The sequence below is a fragment of the Lipophrys pholis genome, assembly GCF_963383615.2.
Source record: "Lipophrys pholis genome assembly, chromosome: 5".
Taxonomy (NCBI): domain Eukaryota; kingdom Metazoa; phylum Chordata; class Actinopteri; order Blenniiformes; family Blenniidae; genus Lipophrys; species Lipophrys pholis.
Window position 1 is genome coordinate 22,442,394 of NC_137628.1, and position 24,008 is coordinate 22,466,401.

Consider the following 24,008-nt stretch of genomic DNA (forward strand, 5'->3'; position numbering starts at 1 on the left):
GTTTTAGTTTGGTCCCACTGTCAAGCAGAAAGTGGAAAAACGATCAATCTCGTGGTCACAATGTTGCCTTAAAATGATAAAACTATATCTCTTCAGCAATTTCACATGCAAGCATTACTGTGCTGCTCCTTTTGTTTCACCCACAAATTGCAAACACAGAGGAGATTAATGAGCGCTCAGTCCAGACACATAATCCTCCAGCTTAAACATTCCTTACAAAAAGGTGCATTTCCTAATATTCCCTTCACTCTAAAAACAAAGCAAGCTATTAGAAAAGGCATTCCTGTAAAAATGTGATATTATGGGTGGTGTGGGGGGGGTGTGGGGCTACCGTCTTTAATTCTGGTCATTGGCATGGAGTTCTTCTAACCACCTTTTTAGTATTTATTCATATGTTTTCTTTGATGAATAACAGGATATAAGAGTAATACCAGAAGTTATATTTTACTCGTATTGGTGTATCCTCACCATCGCCCCGGTGTATTCTACTTTGGAATATGCTGCTTTTTCTTTTGGTCTAGTGAAAAAAGGAAGCTTAGCCGTTAAAGTTTTCGGAGAGGAGGAGGAGGAGGGGGGCTGCATCAGGTTCAGTCAAGGGGAGGAGGATCTGGCCAAAACACTTGTGACAGAGCTCCTTGTTACTCTACAACAACAGAAAACTCAGACCTCTGGCCAAGACCTGTTGCACAACCGGTGGTGTGATAGTGTACACAAAAGAGAGCGAAATAGAGTCAGGGGCAGCACAGATGATAGGATAAGAAGAGAAAATGCAACATGGAGCTGACATTATATTCTATAAATGATGATAATATATACTCTCCTCGCATTGATTAAATTCCAAACGAATCCATTGCTTTTCTCAGGTCTGTCATCACAGAGTGGAACTTTTACATCAGTAGAACATGAAACACATCAAACGGATATTACTTGCATGTGCGCTCGGTGTGGTCTGCATTGTGTGTTTGCAGAGCCATCCATTTCTGTCTTTTTAGACAAGATAAATCAAAAACTAAATCTTGCTAAGTTTCTTCAGAATAAAAAGTAAGCTTATTTTTAAAGGCTTATGATGCTCAAACAAGGCCAATGTTCCTCTGTTCTAACGTGGAAGCTAAAGCATATCAGATAAAACAAACAAGAGTTTGTTTAATCATCTTAACACAAATACAGATGAATAAATATTAATTTTTTTTATAATACCAAGAAATATGATTAAGATAGTCCTGTTACACATGTAACATCTTAATGACTGATCAGTTTTTTCACATTTTGATGCCCAAACTGGTTTAAATGATTTGTAGGTTCATTTTCATTAAGGCATACAAGTATTTGACAGTATTTATTTATTTTCAATAATTAGTATTTTATAACTGTTCATGGTACACCGTGCCCTCACTCATAGTTGGATGGATGGATGGATGAATGGATACTAGATGAGATTATTGTAAAGTTATTCCAACACAATTATGTTGCATTTAGATTCATATTTTCTTTTCATAAAAAGAGAGAGTTGCCGACCGGGTGTTCTATGAACCAATTGCTATTTCACTTTTTACTTTTGGAAACTGAAATATATATGTAAAATATATTTGGGTGTTGGTCATGAAGTGAAACAACAGAGACCTTTTACTACTCAAAATAGATATACTGATTTAATTTGATCAGCAATGAGGAGCAGACGGTAGTTGATCGATGTATATGTCCAAAGAACATTCCACATTCATGGACCTGCTGTCCCACTCATTGACAAGCATGATTTGGCCAAAGAGTTTCGATTGACATGCTACACACGCTTAGACGGCACAATAAGCAAGATGCGTATCTACTCCCGTTAATGTTTAGCCCACTTATATAATTCACGGCGCTCACTTTGCACAGTATTCTGTACTCTGTAGCTGATTCGCTCAATCTCTGTACTTTTAATCCCAGAGAACACCTTGAAGTCTGACCACAGCAAGTGACACAATAACAATAAACCTGCCACCCAATGGCTGCACTCCGATTGGCCCGTTGCACCCTCCTTAGTGCCTTGCGGTGGAGCTGGAGGTAATGAGTCACCCTGCAGCATTCATGCAGGTTGCTTGTTGCTGGGAAATGGCTCAAGACTGAAAGGCAGTTGTAGCAAGCTGACTGACTCCCCTCTTCTCTGAGTTCCTGTGCATGCGCAAACTGACCGATCAATGAAAAGCCACTTTCTTCCTCTTCTCTGGTGCGTGGCTATGCAGGAGAGCGAAAGGGAGGTGGGACAACGATGGACAATACAGTAACCCAACTCTGGCCAGACACACAATGTGAGGTCTCTGTGCCCTGGTGGACCAACAAACAGAGAGGCCTTTCTCATGATCCAACTGCTCCACCAATCCCACGCCAGCATTTCTCCGCACTTTAATTACACAGCAAACACATGTATATTCACGTGCTAATCACGTCACCTCGGTAATTAAGATAGCAAAGGAACACGTGATCCAAACAGATGAGGTAAAGGACATGAATTGTCCGGTGGTTAGATAATCTTGTCAATAAAACGGCTGGGGGGGGGGGGGGGGTTTAATCTGTGTTGATGTATCTTGCAGGGGCCCACAAGGTCTCCTGTTGCGTCTTTACAATTATGGGTTCAATTTGCACAGCATGTGTCCATTTCATGTCAAAACAATTATTCTGATCATACACATGTGTGCCACTAATGCAGCTTTTTGTTGCTGTTTTATTAATGTATGCAAGGAGAGAAGATAGACACACATACAGTATTGCAAGACACCAACATTAACAAGACACATTATATTTGACGAAAGGTAGAAATAGTGGTTATGTTTGTACTTCGTGTGACATATTTTCAAACTGTTAGGGGCACTAATATACACACACACATATATATATATATATGCAAATATAAAATTTATAGCTTTGATTTGTTGATTATAGGTGTCTCAAACCTCTCTGTGTCACAGTGTTGGGAGTTTATTGAAGTGCAATGCTTTGTGTGTATTATATCTATATGATTACATGGTTATGTAAGCTCATCATCATCCAAGCTGGCTAAGCACCTTCGGCATCAGACCTGAGCACAACCGGCCATAACTGCCTGCTGGGTAGTTTAATAGCTTTAAAAAAAAGTCACCTGCTTATATATACTAGATTTCTGGCATTTAAAAGCATGTCAGTCTTTACATTTCTGGCGCCTTTCCTCCCATTTCCCACATGTTGTACATTACCATATACTGTGTGCAAACGAAAGGAAAACAACAACCCTGTTACACAACCACATGTGTCACTGTTCACATGTTCTCTCAAAGCCAAGTGTGATTTCCTGGGTGGGATGTTGGGGCAGAGAGCCTACCGTCTACTGAATTATTTTAAACTCAGTGGGAGATAAATATGTATCCTCCCTGTTTCTCTATTCTGTGAGTGAAAAGGCTGTGAGTGTAGTTCTTTGTGTTTGCATACATGTCGTATATGGAATGTTTTTTGTATGCAGGACATCTCAATGTAATGGGGTATCCTAGCATGTATACCTCATGATCATTTCTCCTCACACATTCTTCAGAGAAAATAAGCTAAAGCCAGAAAGACTCAGGTTGATTACGGTTATTGTTGTATATTTTTTCTGAGTGAAGATAAAAACGGAGTCAATTTGACCTGAACACCACAAAAGAGCACTGAAAGAAAAATAGAAACTTAGCCCATCATTGTGAGAGCATGTGTCTTTAGTTATGAGGATGAAAACTGGGAAATTGACAATAGATTTAGTTAGGCAATTTAGTTACCCAGTGATAATTATGCATCCTCCAAGACATTGTGGCTTGGTATATACTGACTTGACTGTGAGTGACCGTAGCAACATTTGACTTCTTCAAACAGAGATACGCACTGTTCGTCGTAAAGTCTGGGTGACATATTGCAAATCACATAGCATCTCACTTTTTTATGAGCTCTTTTCAAACATTCCCAGGACATTTTTTGCTGATTGTATCATTTTCTGTGGATTATTCAAAGGATTGGAGGACCAGGTCCCCTCTTATAACAAAGCATAGACAAAGGACTGAACAGGAAGGGAGGAGACCCGCAAGATGAACTTCAGCGATTATTTGTCCGTATGCAGACAAACGCTGATGACATCCGAGAGGTGCACCATGCCACTGAATCATCCAGCTTCCTGTTGATTTATGGGCTTGGACCTGGGGACAAACTAGCGGGGGGGGGGGGGGGGGGGGGGGGGGGATAGGGGTGGCCTTGTGGAATAGTTAGGGTCAACCCACCAAAACAAACAGCTCCCACTTCCTGCAGGATTTCCTGCCCAACAACATGAAACAAATCCGCTACGGGTACCATTGTCAATTTTATGACACTGTCACCAAGAAGATACCATACATGCTTTCTATGAATGCAAACCACCATAAGTACGCTTACTTGAATGAGTATATGTAGTTTCGATTCATATCTTTTAATCATTATTATCTCTCTAACTGGGGTAATCCTGTTTTACTGTCATGAACTTGGAATTTAGAATGCATTGCAGTGCACTCTCTTTCAAGCAATAAACACTGTTTCTGTGTCTGTGAACAATGGGAGTGCGGAAGTAAATAAATTATTTTTGTCTTTCCTATAAGGGTTTCATTTTAGGTTTGAATGATGTCACATGCAATCAAAATCAAATAGATAACAGATATTTTCTTGTGCAAACTAGTCTGAACTCCCCAGTAGTCAATGTACTCAAGAAATTGATTCACATTCCAGGTACTCAGAGGACACCTGTCAATAATAACAACTGTATTTGTGCAGCACTTTCTTATGAACACAGGTTACAAAGTTCTTTAGAATAGAAAAAAACAACAACAAATGTTCAGAAATGAGGTGCTCCTCAGCTTTATTGTTGATCCACATGTTTTCATAAAAACTCACCGACCCACAAGTGCACCATAGCTCGGGATGCACCACAGCGGAGAGGAGAGAGAGCTGCAGCAGATTGTTGAGACAGATCATCAAGATCAACTCTGCCTGGCAAGCATTCACCCCTCACCATGTCTTTTTGCCACCCTACCCTCTGGCAGGCTCAGTGTGATGAGGGCACAGACAAAAACACTGAAAAACAGCTTCTTCCCCCGCTGGAAGGCATTTCACACACTCCTGCACCACATTTCAAACACCGCAAGGTTTAATAAAAAATATTGTCTGTTTGTATATCCCATATTCTACAGTGTGGATTCTTCATCCTCTATAACGTTTGTGCTCTATTAAACTTGTATTATTATTGTTTGCTTGTTATTACCTATTTGTTGTTACAACCCTGTGAGTGGGAGGATTTAAACAGAATTTTATTGTATCGCAATATGTAATGACAATAAACAAACAAACAAACAAACAAATAAATAATGAAAAGTTTATGAGCTTCATTTGTATTTAAACACTTTGTCAAATATGATTTCTTATTTCCTTTAACGGCTCCTCCAGTTTTTGTTTTGATAATTGTGTTGCTGAATGTAAAAAATAGTTTTTTTTTTCATGTAAGAGGACTTGACACATCTTACAACATACAATTCCTCCTCCGTCTACCTCTATAAATACTTAAACTTTTTACATTCTTGTAAACTGATTCATGTAAGTACTCCGTTTTAGCTCCATTTATAAAACTCTTCTAGTAGAAGAGCTGTAGAAGATCAAAATGGCCTTGATATGCACATGCATTTTTTCATTGTGGTTCGAACACAGACTTTTTTTTTTTTTTGAGATTAACACTCCCCTCTAATTTGAACCAACTTCTCTTTCCATGAACACAGTTTGTATAATTTGTGGCATGAGGTTGCATCAGGCTTTGCACATGAGTTCATTTAAAGACTAGAGGTCACTCTGCTGTCTATTGATAACTTCATACTTAATACTGACTGCTTCCTTGTGCTTCTTAACTGAAGACTACCCATTGTCTAAACCGCTTTGTCTTTAATCAAGTCCTCACATTATCAGTCGTCCATATCAGTGAGAAACGAAATCAGAGCCAGGGAGGTATTCATCAGCAGAGATGGAAAACAATTTTTAAATCTGTGTTTCCTCATTTCTGTGTTGACTATTACAGAGGCTTTACTTACATGTAGGAACATGACACTGTTTCAACATAGAGTCTGTACATCATCATGATTATTTCTCAGACTTAGATAAATGGATAGCTGACAGATTTTCTATTTTTGCCCTATTTGTTCTCCTCTTCATCCAACTTAGGTCACCAGTCCATCACAGGACAAACACAGAGAGACAGATAACCACACATAGGACAGTTTACAGTTGACAATTAACATCAAATTCATGTTTTAAAACTGTGGGAGGAAACTGGACCTTGAAAAGACAAGATAATAGTCCTTTATTTGTCACACAATTAGGGAAATTTGCATTGTTGCAGCAAACAAATGTGAACAACGATAATAACTATGAAAAACAATATAGGAGACTCAAAGTGTTTTTTGTTTGTCTAATTGTGTTTTGTTTTGTCTCAAGAAATATAACTAATATAAGCATATATAACGGCTTTGTAGGCCTCTTGGACGTTACAATCAATTTGTTTGTTTCTCATTTTCTGTTTCCTTTAAATATTGAATGGAAAATTATTAACTTTGAAAGGACTTTAAAAAGGACTTTGTTCTGTATTGTACTATAAGCTTTCGTTCTGTAATGTATTGCATTTCACATTGATACATAAATAAACAAGCTAATAATTATGGTATGATTTTACATTCTTGCATGATAACGTTGTTAGTGATTTGAAATATAGCATAAATGCTGATACCCAGAGAAAACCCTCAAATACTCAGGAAGAACACGCAAACTCAGCAAACAAAAGCAGACTCTCCCCTTTAAGATGACGTGAGAGTGCTCGCCACTTACAACCACTGTGTCATTTTGCTGCCTTTCTTTGCCACCACACATTTTAAGCTTAAAGTCAGATTATTAGGTAAATCACGGTTTGGTTTTGAGTTAAGGAATTAACTGTATATCAGTAAAATGCACCCGAGAGGCACTAAAGCGCGCGCGCGTGTGTGTGTCAGGGTTCATGTAGTGGCCATGATAAAATTTCGTCAGTACTACTGTCACAGCAGTGTGCCAGGAAATGATGGAGGAAAAATTCTGTGTGTGCGCGCGCGCGTGTGTGTGTGTGTGTGTGTGTGTGTGTGTGTGTGTGTGTGTGTGTGTGTGTGTGTGTGTGTGTGTGTGTGTGTGTGTGTGTGTGTGTGTGTGTGAGACAGTGGGATTACTGAGTGGAGGGCAGGCCCTTGTCGTCACTCGGCTCATGTATAATTAATGAGGAGGCAGCGTCCAGGGCGAAACTGGCTGCTTCTGGTTTCCAGGCATAAATACAAAGCGGAACCGGTCTGAGGGAAAGAAACGGCACAAAGGAAAGCGGAGCTTTTTCAAAACTGAAGACCAAGAGAGTCAGGTAAACAGCTCCTCTGTTAGAAACAGGCAGAGAAGGAATGGCATTGATCGCTCCGCGGCCGCTCGGTGATGTTGTGATTAGAACCAAAACAAACGGCTGTTATTTATTAGCGCACATCGCAGGGATACTCTGACAGAGCGCAATATCTACTGGAGTTGTTGTGTGGCTACACGTATTATCAAATGTCACATAGTTGTTTTTGTTGATAAAAACGATGAGCCGAAAGGAGCCCGTGTGTCTGTGTGTGCGCGCGCGCGCGTGCGTGCGTGAGTGAGTGCGTGTGTGCGTGTGTATTGGATTTAACGGGACAAACTGATCCGGACCACAATATTACTATTACATTTACCTTAATACGTCCAAGGCTTTGTTTTGTTGCCTCCACGTGTTTTTATATAATTTTTTTTTTTTTTTTATACCCAAAGACAATTCCTGAGAGTGAGTAAAGTTTGCTTTGTTCGAAAGCCGCTTTGACATCACGGTTTCTACGTGGCAGTGAGCGACTACACAGCTGTTCACGTCAAACTGTAAACTGCTTTGTTTCCACTGCTCCTGCCTCTGTCATCTGATGCTCAAACTTTCACTTGTTTCCTCTGTTGTTTTGCTTTTTTCAAATACAAGGAAAGTTTTTTTCTTTAAATCACATGTATTTTAATATTTTGATACTGAAAGCTCAGCAAAGATCAGGATTGTTCACAGAAAAAAGCTCGTTTCTGTTTCTTTGGTCTATGCTTTCGAATACACTGATAATGTCATTGAAGAACAAATTGTTACTTCTTCATCTCTCAACAAAGTGGTTGGAATGCTGGAGATCCTAACAGCTAAAAATCATTTTAAAGGCATAATGCATAATATCATTTCAACCTTAATGGTGCCCTTTCTGCTGTGGTAAGGGTTTTAACTTGTGGTATCTTCACCTGAAGTCACCTTTAGAGCAAGTCAGAGCAACTTGCCCTATGGCCTGCAATACTTGTTTGTACCACAAAACTGTGGGCGACTTAAAGAAGCCACTGAAACAATAGGTTACACAAGGGCGAAACTTTTGGCTACTCCACCCACCCACTGGATTTAACTTGGACCCCTGTGACTGCCACCCATAAAAGAAAAGCCAGAACTCTGTCAGCCAGGCAAAGGACAGAATGGCTCAAAAGCGACTTGACACTGGGTTGTACAATAGTATGACTTGGATTGTTCAAAGTGCCCAAAGGTGCACGGGAGGCTGTTCACCTTGATGGCAACTTGTGAGAAAAGAGTATTTTCTTCTTTGCTGTATAAAAATCTCAGTATATTTCAAAAAAGACATAAGATCCAGCTTTTCTTTCGTTAGTACAGCGAAGTCGCCGAACTTGAATTCTTCTATCGAGCCATTCCAGTAAGGATAGTACCTGAGTCATGAACCCGTGGAGACACAATGAAGTCTCATGCTGTGTATTGGAAATAAATTAGTTTCTGTTTCACTGCACAACAAACACTATAAAAGTGATAAGACACAATATCTTGCTTGCATTTCATGTTCATGGATGCTGACACTGACTTCCCTTCATATTAATCTATTCCGTAAAGGTTGCTTGTATCCTGGGTTGTGCAAAATTTATATGAAGTCCTGTGAAGCTGATTCAACCATTGCGTCTTGATTAAGCAAACAAAACCACTTGTTTGGTGATCATTTGGCCACAGTTAGGATTGTTGTTGTCACAGTTGGTGGTGTGAAGCGGTCAGACTAAAAGCTGAAAGCAGGAGAGGAAACATTGACCACTACAAAATGTTGTTCTGACTACTCCGTGGAGCCTGTTAAAGCCATGTTGATTAAGAATTGTTGCATTTTGGAGACGCCAAGCATCTCGGAACAATCTTATACTTCAGTTGAGCAACCTGCACAAGAGCACAGCGGTGTGTCTGTCCATGTGGTGCTTCCACTACATCATCCCAGTTTGGGAAAATTAGAGCTCGGAGAGAAGTGGGGAATGTTTAACCGTTGGCACGAAGCACTCAAGCTGCACTTCAAGTTTTTTCATGTGGGAATATAGAAGTGTTTTTCTATGCTCGTACTCACACGGGGCTGGATAGAGGAAATGCAGACGGGAGTGTGGACACAGCTGGAAGGAGACGTGTCCTCAGTCAAAGGAGGGAAGGAAAGGGGAGCTGGGAAGGATGCGAGAACGAGGAGCTCGGTTACGGTTGTGTCAGACATTCTTTCTCAAGTCGACTGGCTCTTCGCTTGTGAGGTCCACCAGCAGAGACTCTGTACTGTAGATTGTAGATTTCTAGGTCAATGGCAGCCCCCACTCTCCTCCCTCTCTTTCTCCCTTCACCCCACCCATGGCTGCCTCTCCACCCCACATATTAATCTGCAGTGGTGGCATAAAGTGTGGAGTGGTGACATGTGGTGGCTAAATTAACCAACTGTGGAATTACAAGCAACCAAGGAGAGATGCACAATCTGTCAGAGAGTCTAATGTGTTAGAGTGATCAAACGCTTTAATCAAATTCATCATTCCTCAGCAATGACAAGGAGACAACGTTTTTGGTTTGTTAGCTTGTCTATGGAGAATAAGAGGCTTGAACTCAGAAAGTCAACAACATATTTGAGGCCATTCGTATCGCAGAAAAGTAAGGCTCCTTGCTGTGGTGGCGCTGTTTATATTTTCACAAAATAAGCTGAGTTTGGTGATGAAATGGGCTTTATTTTTTTTAGGTCAGGTCAGCATTAAAAGCGTAATTCTGTGTGGAAGGACATGTGAAGCTTTGATCCGGAGTTTTCCACATGATGGGACAAGAAGGCATTACAGTTGAAATGATTTAGAGTCAGCATTATTTCCCAGAGAAAAAAACACAGGATGAAGTTATACAATCTGTACATCGTGTACATCGTGTACCTTAATATTGTACACCCCTGAGAGTGAAATGTAAATACAGGTCTGGTAACATGTCAGTGGGAGTAGGTGGTGTGAAGCGGTAAGACTGAAAGCTGAAAGATGGAGAGACAACACAGATTACTACAAAATGTTGTTCTGACTACCCCATGTAGCCTGGTAAATCCATGTTGATTCAGAATTGTTGCATATTGTGGGTATCAGAGTTGTTTTTTCTTCTTGTACTTATGGGAGTGTGCAGAGGCCTTAAATTCCCCTCTTTGAGATTTTTCAGACTAAAGTCAGAATGAGGTCAGACTTGTAGTTGAAAGAGCAGGTTTACAAAATCTTTGATGAAGGCAGGAAGATTTATTTCATCGAAACTGTATAAGACATCAGATTTCATCATCGACATATCAAAGTTTCAACACACACACGAAGAGTCATTTGTGAAAATATCTTTTCAACATGATTGTGAAACTCTACAGACTTGGATGACTCGTGGTGGCCTAGAAGTTAGAGAAGCACAATTGGGATCAAGAGTTTGCATGTTTGAATCCCACAACTGACAGGTCCTGAGCAAGACATTACGGCGTAATATGATGTAATGTGGCCGCTGCCTCGTCCTAGAAATATAATGGGTCAAAGTGGGGGCTGGGCGGGGGAATTCCCCCAAGGGGATTGATAAAGAATGATTAGTTTAGACTGTTATTAGCTTCATGTGGAAAATTGGGCAATTGAAAACTTCCTTTTTCTTTTCAAGTTAGATAGATAATGCTTTATTGTCATTCAACACATACGCCCATAGGCGCATACAAGAACGAAATGTTCCTCTGACAATGTTTTTAGATCACGACAGTCCATGTTTGGCCCTCAGGTCTTTCATGGAAGGAAGAGATGTCCCAATGATCTTCTCTGCAGACCTCACCACTCTCTGGAGGCCCTTCCAGTCTGCAGCTGAGCAGCTGCCGCACCACAGAGAGATGCCGTTGGTCAGTCCACTCTCTGTGGTGCGTCGATAGAAAGTGGTGAGGATGCTGCCGGGCAGATGACTCCTCATCCTGCGAAGGAAGTGCAAACGCTGCTGCTCTGTCAGAGACAAGGTGTTCAGGGACCAGGAGAGATTGTTGGTTTAAGCGCACTACCAGGAACTTTGCGCTTTCCACCACCTCCACTGCCGTGTTGTTAATGATCAGTAGGGAGTGGCAGAGTGAGCTCCTCCTGAAGTCAACAGTGAGTTCTTGTGTTTTGTTTAATCAAATCAATATTATCTTGTAGAAAAAAATAGCTGCTTATTGTGTATAATAGATGCTTTTGTTTGTCATCTGAGGTGGATGGCTGTAAAAAATAAGTCACCATTTTAATCTAAACTACTAACATTTTGAGGAAAAACTTTAAACAACTACGATACCAAATGTGATATTGCCCAGTAAACAACACCAATATCTACACTGAACAAAAACATAAATGCAACACTTTTGTTTTTGCTCCCATTTTTTCATGAGCTGAACTCAAAGAGCCAAGACTTTTCCTTTGCCGAGATAATCCATCCCACCTCATGGGTGTGGCATATCAAGATGCTGAGTAGACAGCATGAATATTACACAGGTGTGCCTTAGGGTGGCCACAATGAAAGGCCACTCTGAAATGGGCAGTTTTGTATTTAACAAACTAGATAAAAGCTGAAAAAGAAACAGACTTGCTTGTTACTTAACCAACCAACATGTGCCAACAAACAAGTACAGAAAGACCCCTTTTACATCTTTAACTAACATTTTTAGCTTATTAGTTTATCAATATAATATTGTTCCAGAAATAAATACAGAGGAGCAGCACCACCCTTCACTGTTCTTTGAAGTCCAATAATGAGTCCATTCATGTTGATGTTGTGTTTTAACTTCAGACTTTGAGAATACAACTGATTACTCTGTGTACAGAGAGTTTAAATGCATAAATCCTTCATGGCTACGATTAACTTCAGAGAAAAAGACAGAAGTGGAACTGAGGCTGGGTTTCATTTGGTACCACAAGGATGCAGCTCAGTAAGTCGCAATGTGTTTACATCTGCAGAATGAAGCTCCATGTGAGTCAGAACATTCATTTCTCAAGGCAATGTATATGAATGAGTGACGGTTATACATTTTGTCATACTCATTAGAATCATAGTGCTTTATTTTAAAAAGAGTAAGTAAAGTGTTAAACATTCAGAGGAACTGGGCTTGTGTTTCAGTCGATGTTCTGACAAGTTGAAGAAAATTTTTTAACACTGATCAATTCATAGGAAAATCTGGCATTGCTGCTAAACAGTCTTGCTCATTGATGAACAAGATCGCACTCGACATCTGAAAACAGCCCACAAACTCCTAGACAGCACATCTGTGTTGGAATATTATAACTTTTCCTGTTATGACAGTTTCCCACATTTCAAACGATGGTCCCCTCAGTAAATTGTGTCCGACCCACATACAGGATAAAGGTTGTTCAGTCGGGTGAGATGTCACGTGTCGACCAGTGCAGATTAGTACGTTCATCTCTCCTCTTGAGCTGGAGGTCAGAGGTCATCTCCAACTCTGGCAGGGTTTAAACAGTAGGTTATTCAGATTTACAGAAAGCTTTGTGTGCGACATCCATGTTGACGTCACAGTTTCTTACGTACTGATTTTCTGTTGAAGTGCTGGTTTGTGGTTTCCTCCCTGACAAGCTGCTTGCTGAACACTTTCCTGAATGCCAAAGTTTAAATAAAGTTCAAAACATCAGTTAAGGGAAATTTGTTTTGTGACAGTAATCTGGATTTGTAGAATTTATACGCTTCACTTTTGTCCATATAACCACATAGTTTTTCATTTACAGAGTGCTGCTCTTGTTTGACACAATTTAAGATTCATTAAATCATATCTGCAACATGACCTCAATCTGAGGTAAACGTCATGTGTATTTTCTGCATAGTATAACGGGTATTGCCATCTCTTTGGCGTTGCTGTGGTAACAAAGCCGCGCGTACGTGCATGTGTGTGCATGAATTGTGTAACAGCAGTATCTGGGTTACCTCAAAACAGTTGATACAGTTGCTCATGCATGTTGGTATATAGGGGAAAACGTGTTAAAAGGCAATAGGATTACTGTGACCCTGATGTTTTCTATCAATATACTACAAATACAACTACTACATGATGTTGGTGCTCAATAAATGTCTCTATTGGGTTAACAGAAATGTGCTCTGTTCAAACTCCCACTTTGTTATTGTCACACACAGCTGTCCATACATTCACTGCAAGCAGTTTTGTCAGTAACAAGATCTCCCGTGTTTTCAAATGCTGGTGTCACCAAGCAGTATCAGTATAATTAAAGAGTCTGTGATAGGGATGTTGTTTTTTTTATTGTGTGTGTGTGTATAGTCTGTTCTCTGTTGGAAATAACAGGGCTGTCTCTGGTCCTCTAATTTGCTCCCATGCTCAATAAACAGTGATACACAGCAAGTAGAGAGAACAATGTAAACATGCCATGGAAAACAGAGAGACTATATTAAGTTAATCACACTTCTAAAAACGGCAGTAACTATAGGTCATTTCAGAGTTGATACCAATGAGCTGCACTTAGCTATAAAAGAGGTTTTTGTGGATGGCACTTAATTAGCAACACAAAAGACAGGAGGACTCCAGAGAGCTTCACTTGCACTGCAGGTGCACTGGTATAAGGGGAACCTTTTTTTTTTTAAACAGTTTAATTTTGTGGGTCAAAGCAACAGTGGTTTGCTTTGTGGCTCCCTCGGAAGTCTTGTATGCACAAGAGTGTTCTTAACTTGCGTGCAATACACCATGTACAAAGGATTAACTTGACAAACATTTATTGAATAAATGTTTTGAGATATAGTGACATTTTAACAGTGCTCCTGGAAGTAAGGTTAATAATAAGATGAAAACATCCACCTGGATTATAATAAAAGATTGTATGCATGGGGTCCTGTTTGATGTGCAGCGCAGCGCGACACACTAAACCAGTCGAGGTTTAATTCAAAAGCATATTTCTGCATAGGTATACTCTCCCATCAAATTTGAGAGGGGTAGTTTAACTATCAAACCTTTTCAATTTCTTTCAGTCACTTTGTTGCAGCTTGCTCTAACTGAGGTCTTTTCTTCACTTCTTCCTCAGACTTCATCGAAGAGGAGCTTGGACGGCATGCAAAGTTGTGAAATTTCATCAGACAGCACTGATGATCCTCTTAGTAGCGGCCTTCGTATTCATCGGCAGCCTCGAATAGTAGTGATCGGTGCCGGCTTGGCTGGCCTTTCTGCAACTAAGGTCCTACTGGAAAACGGCTTCAGGGATGTCACTGTCCTAGAGGCGTCGGACCACGTCGGAGGGAGAGTTCAGAGTGTTCAGCACGGTGAGGCCGTCTTTCTCTCCTCTTTTACCTTGAACTTCTCTCTTCCCATAAAGAGGAATAATTGTGTCTACAAGACATGCGTTCGTGCATGCTTGCAGATTTTCTTATCTAAATCGCCTGAGCAGCAGACTTTGTTACAGAGAAATCAATCTCCCTCAGACTTCCATCCTGATAAATGCTTTTTATCAGCAAGACCAATCAAGTGGAGGAAGAGCACGTGTTTGTGGTTTTGTACACATTAAGAACATGCTCATTTGGCTCGGTTAAATCTAAACCTATATTCCTGGACTAACTGTTACGTAAATGCATGTTTTCATGCTTGTTACATAATTGTACAACGTAAAGTCTGTTTTCATTATATAAATCAGACGATACAGTATGTATGTATTCTAAAACAATACAGTATGCAATGGTATTATTCTAAAATTAATCTTAAGTTAATGCTATTTCAGTTGACTTCTTTTATTGCTGTATTTCAACCTGCTTTTTAAATTTCCTTTTATTTATGTTTTTTCGCCAATCTCACATGGACCTCTGCCACTTCTGTTTTGTAGGAAGAACTACTTTGGAACTCGGAGCCACCTGGATCCATGGCGCCAGTGGGAACCCAGTGTACCACCTGGCTGAGGATAACGGGCTGCTCGAGCACACCACAGGCGGCGAGCGGAATGTGGAGCGCATCAGCCTGTACACCACGAACGGTGTGGCTCACTACCAGACCAACAATGGGAAGAGGATCCCCAAGGACCTGGTGGAGGAGTTCAGTGACCTGTACAACGAGGTGAGGGGACACATGTGCACAAACCCGCGAGGTGATGCACACATAAGTTCAGTTTTTCTGCTCAAAAGCACACCGGTGCAACACCAGAGCATCCAAATTGAATTATGTCACATAATGGGGACATCAAGCACATTGCTTTCTCACTGTAATGTCAGACATTCTTAAGACTGTTAGTTTTGCAGAGTTAAACTTACAATGAAGGTACAAAGGTCTCCACGGAAGCTGAATGTCTCAGAGAAATGTGAATAAAGCGATTCACACCAGTGTAGTACACTCTCACCTCATGGTGAGAATATCCGAGGTCCGAGTCCAGGTGGAGCTTGGGGGTGTTTCTGGATGGAGTTTTAATGTTCTCCCTGTGCATGCATCCAAAACATTCATTTGAAGCCAATTGGTGTTTTTAAATGTGTGAATGTTTGTCTGGGGACCTGTCTAGGGTGTACCTTGACTCAGACCATAGTCAGCTGGGACTAACTCCAGTCCACACAACCCTGAATTACACTAACGGGTAGGAAAGATGCACACGTCGTGCAGCCATTAATAAATGCAAGACTATTCATTATACTGTCTACCAATGAGTAATGAGAGTTTTCCAATCATTTGTCTGCATAAGGGATCAGAAAAGTTCATCTGTATATTAGTGGAACCAGATATGATGCTCCAACTAAATCTAAATACCATCTGGTGAAGTTTTCTCTGACATAACCTATGTAGATTTTAGTTTTTAACTTTATTTTAAAGCATGAATGCACACAATACTCTGTGTTGGTAATAGTTGTGATTCTGCAGGCCAAGAGAACAACTACCATCTTAACTTATGCTCCACGTTATGAAACACGCAACATTGTACCTTTACTGATTCTTGTGCAACTTGTTCTGAGAGCAGGAATCTGTTGTTTGAAGTCCAACTTCAGTTATTTCACCAAGATTCACCTCTCTTTGGTTTAATGGTTTCACTTGTCATGTTGATGCATAACTGGCCTGTCATGACGCTTGGTGATCATTTGCTGGAACACAAAGTAAATGATCAACTTAATAAGGATACAGTCCGACATGCTGTTGAATCTTGGCCGTGACGCAATATATGCAGCTTGAGTTCTGTTAGGTTGTGTAAATGCTTTACTAGATGAGGAGTCTGAATCCCTCTCTACGGGTCTGGGTCAGACCTACAAAATTAACTAAATAAAGGATGTGACAGGTGTTTTTATTTAGCAGGTCTTTGTTGTCTTGTACAATAGATGAATCAATAAGATATCCTCTTACATTTAACAAGCTCCTTGTGTGTTCGTATCTTTGTGAAAATACCATTATATCAATTCCGGAAACACATTTACCTGAACAAAATAGCTATTGTATAATGAATAAAAGTCTGGCATCGTCCAACACAACTGTTGTCTGTACAAACTATGAAACAATATCAAGAGTCATTCAACTGGATAAGTAAAGTATGATCTGCCCTAAAGTAATCCACCATGAACCGAACCAAACTGGTTTTCTTCTTCTTCCCGTTTTCACCATTGTCTGCTTTTTTTTTTCCTTCCTCCTTCTTCTCCCCACCAATGACCCTTTCCAATGTTGCTCTTCTTTAGGTGTACGAGCTGACTCAGGAGTTCTTCCAGAACGGGAAGCCAGTTTGTGCTGAGAGCCAGAACAGTGTTGGCGTTTTCACTCGAGACGTGGTGTGCAAGAGGATCATGTTGGATCCTGATGATTGTGAGAGCACCAAGAAGCTCAAACTGTCCATGCTTCAACAGTACCTCAAGGTGTGTGTGTGTGTGTGCGTGTGTAAGTGCAGTTTTTGCACTCAGACATGTGTGAAAACCATTACACCCACCTACTGATATATATTAAATAAGAATTAAGTCTAAAGTTCAGAAAATGTGACTTTACAAACATTGATCTCATCTGATCAATTGTCCTACTATAATTACAATCGTCCAGCAGCAATTTGTTGAGGATTTCAAACAGTGTCGTGGTGCATTGTACTACTTGCTACTATGATCAGTGTGAAACTATGATTAAATTCAGGTTTGGGCTTTTGGATATATCAAGATCGAAGCAATTTGTTTGTGTCGGATCTAATTGTAACAGCAGCCTTTACCTGTAAAAACACAAGTCATCACTGTAGCTCATAAGTCTTTTATCATTTAAATAAATTAGGCATGGTATGTTTCTCCTAATACTACCACGCACACTAATACACAAATCAAATTTCTTAAGTCACTCGTCCACACCTGGTATACTAAAGTGTTCCATCCATTCATCCATCTTCTCTACACCAACACTATGTTGTAAAAAGTAACATACAAGAAGGAGGTACCATCGTGTTAACTGAATGTTGGCCATATTGAACCTGGTAATGTTAATGCGACCTGTAGTTATGTAGATGATATGTTATGATACGCAGCCTGGTTCAATGGCGTTATTGACATGCTGACGTTTCATTGGCTTGGATCTCTGTGTTCTCATTTTTCAGGTGGAAAGTTGTGAAAGCAGTTCTCCCAGTATGGACGAAGTGTCTCTGAGTGAGTTCGGAGAGTGGACAGAAATCCCCGGTGCACATTATGTCATTCCTAAAGGCTTCATGAAGATTGTGGAGCTCCTAGCCCGGGACATCCCCACCAAAACCATCTGCCTGAGCAAACCAGTCCGCTGCATCCACTGGAACTACTCGGCCCAGCATCAGGAGGCGAACGCCAGGAGCAGCGACATGCAACAGGACAACAACCACAACAGAAACAACCACGGCTGCCAACCTCACGAACACCCTCTGATCCTGGGTCACCCCATCTGCTTGGAGTGCGAGGACGAGGAGTGGATCACGGCTGACCACGTGATCGTGACGACCTCTCTGGGCGTGCTGAAGGAGAATCATGAGGCCATGTTCTCCCCCACATTGCCCAGGGACAAGGTGTTCGCCATTGAGAAGCTGGGCATCAGCACCACCGATAAGATATTCTTGGAGTACGAAGAGCCCTTTTGGACCCCAGAGTGCAACAGCATCCACTTCGTGTGGGAGGACGAGGCTCAGCTGGAACCCCTGGCCTACCCCGAGGAGCTGTGGTACAAGAAGATCTGCAGCTTTGACGTCCTCCATCCGCCAGAGCGCTACGGTTACATGCTGAGCGGCTGGATCTGCGGGCAGGAGGCGCTGCACATGGAGCGCTGCGATGATGAAACAGTCGCCGAAATCTGCACTGAGCTGCTGAGGCGCTTTACAGGTCAGAGCATGTATACAGAAGCAAAGATGCTTTATTGTCTTGTCAGGGAAACTAGTTAAAACCTAGACAGCATACATAATCTATATCAACACAACTGTGTTGATACACTGCTGATATCTAATCTGGTAATGAAAACTGAACATACTATTACCTATTATTACTATTTTAAAGATTCTATTTATATAGTCTTGATTTTTGTATCATTTTACAGAAAAGAACCAACAAATGAACTTCCTTTCATCAGTCAGAGAAAACTAGTACTGACAATATCCTTGGAGTCTGTCAGCTTAGTGACTCATACAGACTGTGACTCGGGTCGGGTCTTTGTGTTTTATAGAAAGGATGTGACATAAGCTCTTCAGCTGTGACGTGGTCTGCCTTTTCAGGGGGGAAAAGGTTGTGAGATAAAACAGCCAAATGACTCAGGTCTGTTTTTATTTGGTCCCATCCACAAATGAAACACTGCAAAAAAAAGAGTCACGTGTCAGATGATATAGAAAGTCCGCTCCTTTACCACACACACACACACACACACACACACACACACACACACACACACACACACACACACACACACACACACACACACACACACACACACACACACACACACACACACACACACACACACACACACACACACACACACACACACACACACACACACACACACACACACTTGTGTTTGAACTTGTTGACTTATTGATGGAAGAACTTATCAAAATATATCGCCAACTCCTCCCAATATTTTACACCCGATAATCGATATTCATGAAGGTAAAAGCTCTAAAATAGATTGTGTTTGATATTTTACCCTGTAGATCGGGCCAAAAATTAGCGCTAAAGCGAGGGCTTGATCAATTGGTTGATGTTTGGCTCGAGATTAGCGTGACAGAATAGTCTCCGATTATCATTCTACCGCTTCAGAAATAGGTCACAGTAACGGCACAGCGACTTTCCCTTTATCATCAGGTCAGTGGACTTCGTGTAGCCGCAGAATGTAAATTACACAGAGAAACTCAACATGCATGTCTCATTGAAGTCAGTGAGGTTAAATCCCTTCAGCTGTTGCTTAATTACATATAGACTCACTGGCGTCTCTCCGATCTTTAGTGGGACACGTGTTGATTAATGGTGGCAGATCACACGCCCCAACAAACTGCTTTCACTGACAGCCGTCACAATCTCAAGTTGAACTGGTTTCTCTAATGATTCAGCTGCCGCAGTACTGATCTGGAGATGCCATCTTGCTCCAGAAACAACGGGTCCTGATGACTCGGAAGTACGAAACTAACTAAAGACGTTTTTTGGTTTCAGTGAAACTTCACCCTGGTAAATATTTAAGTCCTTCTCTTCAGAAATAAACTGTAATAACTTTGATCCTCTATCTTGAAGAGGAAGTCTAAGTTTTCTCACTGCCTGCCCTCTTTTCAAAATCCTGAAGCCATTAGACGGGTTCCACTGTTTGGAATGCTGACACTCTGGAAAAAGAGCTGCTACCATGGCTGTAAATAGCCTTTTTTGTTTATACACCACACTCTCTGTGAGTGTCATTGTTTTCAAGCAGCATGTATGTACTGACACTTTTCCCGGTCCATACATCCACAGGTAAACCTGACATTCCTAAACCTCGTCGCATCCTACGCTCTTCATGGGGCAGTAACCCGTACATCCGAGGCTCCTACTCCTTCACCAGGGTGGGATCCAGCGGTGCAGACTGTGAGAGGCTGGCCATGCCGCTGCCTTATGCCAACTGCACCAAGGCTCAAGTAAGTACACAGCAACAAATTAGTTTTCTATTCATACGCCTCACAAGTTGCAAACCCGGAGTCTAAAAATATTGACATCAAGTTCACCTTTGCTTGGTTAAATGTAGTAATTTGGGGCTTTTTTCGCTTATTTAGACACATGATGTGCACTGGAAAGTGTTGCTGACAAGTTTATAAATAAATACTGTGGAACTAACCAAGTTTGTTTTGATATATGTATCGGACTACACCCTAGCCAAAATATATGAGAAGTCTCTTTCTACATGTTTTTATTTACTTAAAAGATTTCGAAAAGAATTCAATGAAAATAATGTTTCTAAGTCAAAACATTTATTTTCCTCATTCAATATTGACTTTTAGTATGTTAGTATTGCAAAAAAAGTAAAAACTGGTCTATATTTTCCCCAAGTATTTTGATTTTAATTTCTGTTTAAAAACCTTTTACCAAATATCACTAGTTTCATCTTTAGGTGCTTTTAATAATAACAGTTGAATCATTATTCTGGTAAATAAAGTGGGATTTACCCACAGCACCTCTCTGGCTGTACTCTCACTGTCTGTACATGTTTGTTTGCCTCCACTGGGAGTGATTGAGGTCAGAGCAGCAGTGTCATCTACACTGTGTGTCAGGAAGGTTATGAATGTGGATTCTTGGCCAGAAGTCTAGACCTCGAAACCTGATGCATTGTGGGTGACGGAGAGAAAGGGTGTGGGGGTGGGAGGCTGTGAGCACTCACTTGACACTGCAGAAGGAACAGTGTGACCTGTCCACTGACGTCCTGAACTGAAACAAGAGGCCCCCGGAAAAACTGCTGCAGCTTGTACCCGCGGAGTGCTAACAAGGCAATTGCAAATAGAAAACGGCGCTGCGGGTGGAGTCCATAAATATGCCACAATGACACTGAGGGGTCTTGATTTGAATCCGCTTTTGCTCACTCCGATCTCTCCTCCTTCCCCCTTCTGCCTCAGCCCCTACAGGTCCTGTTTGCTGGAGAAGCGACCCACAGAAAATACTATTCCACTGCCCATGGTGCGTTGTTGTCAGGACAGAGAGAGGCCACTCGCCTGACAGAGATGTACCGGGACTTGCACAGGGCACAAACCATAAAGCCTAATATATAAGAATATAACAAACCTCTGACTAGTGAAAAACATGTACAAAACTGTTGAGTTGGTCGTTTTTTTTTTTTATCTTGGTGATTAAGTTATACTTTAAGTTGATAGCTTGGGCATTATGACACTGATAACAAATAAGTATTGTTCATATTGTACTGTAGCTTTGAATCAATTCTTTTGGGGATGTACTGTTCAAGGATTGCCAATGGTGCTGTCATTACTTGTCTTTATCATTCAGTTTTTTTTAATCAGTAATTTAATGTTTTTTAATAACAGAATCTTTAATTTCACTTGTTTTTGTAAGTGCCTTCTGTACGTAATGCCATGTGGTTTCAGAGATACTAAACACAAATCAAGAGGGTTTAACAAAATAAATATCTAATCAAATGATTTTCTTTTTTGCAATTCATTAATATCTTATATACACATTTGGTAGATGTCAAATATGTCATTTCTTTTTTTGGTCTAGGAAAGTACAGCCATATGCAAAAGCTGTTTCTGTACAATTTTCATTTTGGGGACGAGTAACATTAATGAGAGGAAACCGAAAGCGGGAGTATGTGGAAAGAGAAGACTGCAGAGCCGCTGCATAATACTGCACCAGATGGAGTCAGAACAGACCTCAACCCAGCCGTCACGTCTGTTGAACAACATTATCAACCCTCTTCATCAGTGAGAGGCAAAGAAGTATTAATCTGTGATAGAAATAAAAGAAAACAAGTTTTAAATCTGGATTTTTTTTTTCCTGTTTTGTGTTAATCTATGCAATTCCAAACTACTTCAAAGTTATTGATTAAAAATGTTTTATTGAGTCACATGTTTAACACTTGAGGACTTGCAGGGACATTGGACCCGACTGAAGATAATATAAACGGACGCCTTGGAAAACCCAAAACTCCAAAATGTTGAATTATAAAGACAGCCAAACCTCACCAGGAAAAATGTGGCTTCAAAGTTTAATGGAACAGATGCAATGACTGAAAACTGTCTGATTCTTGGTTTATTCTTTGGTGATTTGTTGATAATGGTTAAAATCAAAGGCAGCAGGGCAATCAATCAATAATTGAATGTATCTGCTCTCTTGAGTTTTAGTGACTGAGTGCAATAGATTCTTCAGCTGCTGGTTATTGTCATGGTTTGCTGAGATTTCTGCTGAGAAAACACTGTTAGATAAGTTTGACTCTACTATATCAATGTAATGTTTCCATTTAATTGGTTTAAAAAAACAAAAACACGATCATGACAGTCCTTCAGCTGCGGTGACATATTTTTACTTTATGCCTGTTTTAAACCCTTTAAAATCACTATTTACAGTGAGCTTTTGATGCCGTCTCAGAGCCTAGTCCAAGTTGATTGCCTCTACATTGGACTGTCAGAAAAAAGATAGAGTCCAGGTTCATGACAGGAGAGGAAAACCAGGTTTGTACCTATTGAGGATCAATATCTGACTGTATATATACAGCAGTGATTTTACAAGATTCAAAACGGACATCAATTAGGAAGATCAACACAACGCTCTGTTAGGGGCTAAATCGTGGTCATCTGATTGGATTAAGACTTAATACAACTTTATAATGATATAACGTTGCTTTAGCTGAGTTAAACCATTTATTAACAATGTCTTATATAACCATCAAACTTTGCTTTGAGATGATAATTCCAGACTATCTGGGCAAATGAAAAAATATGTATAGACCAACCTACAGCTCATTTTTACAGGAAATTACTTAGAGTGTTGAATGTGGGTAGCTATATAGCTCAAACACTAAAACTTCCTTTTCACAGTTTAAGGCAAAGTAACTTGACATATGAAAAAACAAATGCTTCACTAATATTAATATCTCTTGTAAAAACCACGCTTGAACTAATTATACAAAGTCAATACATACATCTTTGCCATGATGCATGACAGACAGACAGACAGACAGACAGACAGACAGACAGACAGACAGACAGACAGACAGACAGACAGACAGACAGACAGACAGACAGACAGACAGACAGACAGACAGACAGACAGACAGACAGACAGACAGACAGACAGACAGACAGACAGACAGACAGACAGACAGACACCATGACTCCATGACTGCATGACTGCATGACTGCATGACTGCATCTGTTGGATTATCAGAGGTGAAGCGAGTGAGAGGCTTAACCCTTTAGTATATGGAACAAGTTGTTAACTATTCATACTATAGTCACTTTTCAATTGATGCTGAGAAGGACAAAAAGATCGAGGAAGTGTTGTGTGATAATGTTTCTTGCTTTCAGTTTTTATAATTTCTTCTTAACTGACATGGGACAAAAATAATATAACATGACCACATTTTGACATGAAGCCAAATAAACTGGACACCCGTTGCACCTTTGAGGGTATTCTTCAACACTGAAGAAGTCCTGAGCATTGTTCCACGTCTCGCATACCTCACTGGAATGATGCGCTATCCACACGGCTCGATCACGACCAT

The 24,008-nt window shown here is 40.6% G+C and overlaps 1 protein-coding gene across 3 annotated transcripts; it reads left to right on the forward strand.

Annotated features, from left to right (window-relative positions):
- The first annotated feature begins 7,304 nt into the window (after nt 1-7,304).
- Nucleotides 7,305-22,269, forward strand: smox (spermine oxidase). Of its 3 annotated transcripts, none has more exons than XR_013935332.1 (8): nt 7,305-7,417; nt 14,416-14,650; nt 15,205-15,431; nt 17,021-17,194; nt 17,908-18,652; nt 19,870-19,984; nt 20,261-20,421; nt 21,391-21,921. XR_013935332.1 is itself a non-coding variant. In XM_080463043.1 (8 exons), the coding sequence occupies exons 2-8, from the start codon at nt 14,443-14,445 to the stop codon at nt 22,063-22,065; spliced, it is 1,635 nt and encodes a 544-aa protein (XP_080319169.1). In that variant the 5' UTR covers nt 7,307-7,417; nt 14,416-14,442; the 3' UTR covers nt 22,066-22,269. The 3 variants fall into 3 exon arrangements, 2 of the variants coding, with proteins under 2 accessions (XP_080319169.1, XP_080319168.1); XM_080463043.1 differs by lacking the exon at nt 19,870-19,984 and adding an exon at nt 22,007-22,269 and having other exon boundaries at nt 7,307-7,417; nt 21,391-21,451; XM_080463042.1 differs by lacking the exon at nt 19,870-19,984 and having other exon boundaries at nt 7,332-7,417; nt 21,391-21,926.
- Nucleotides 22,270-24,008: the final 1,739 nt, after the last annotated feature.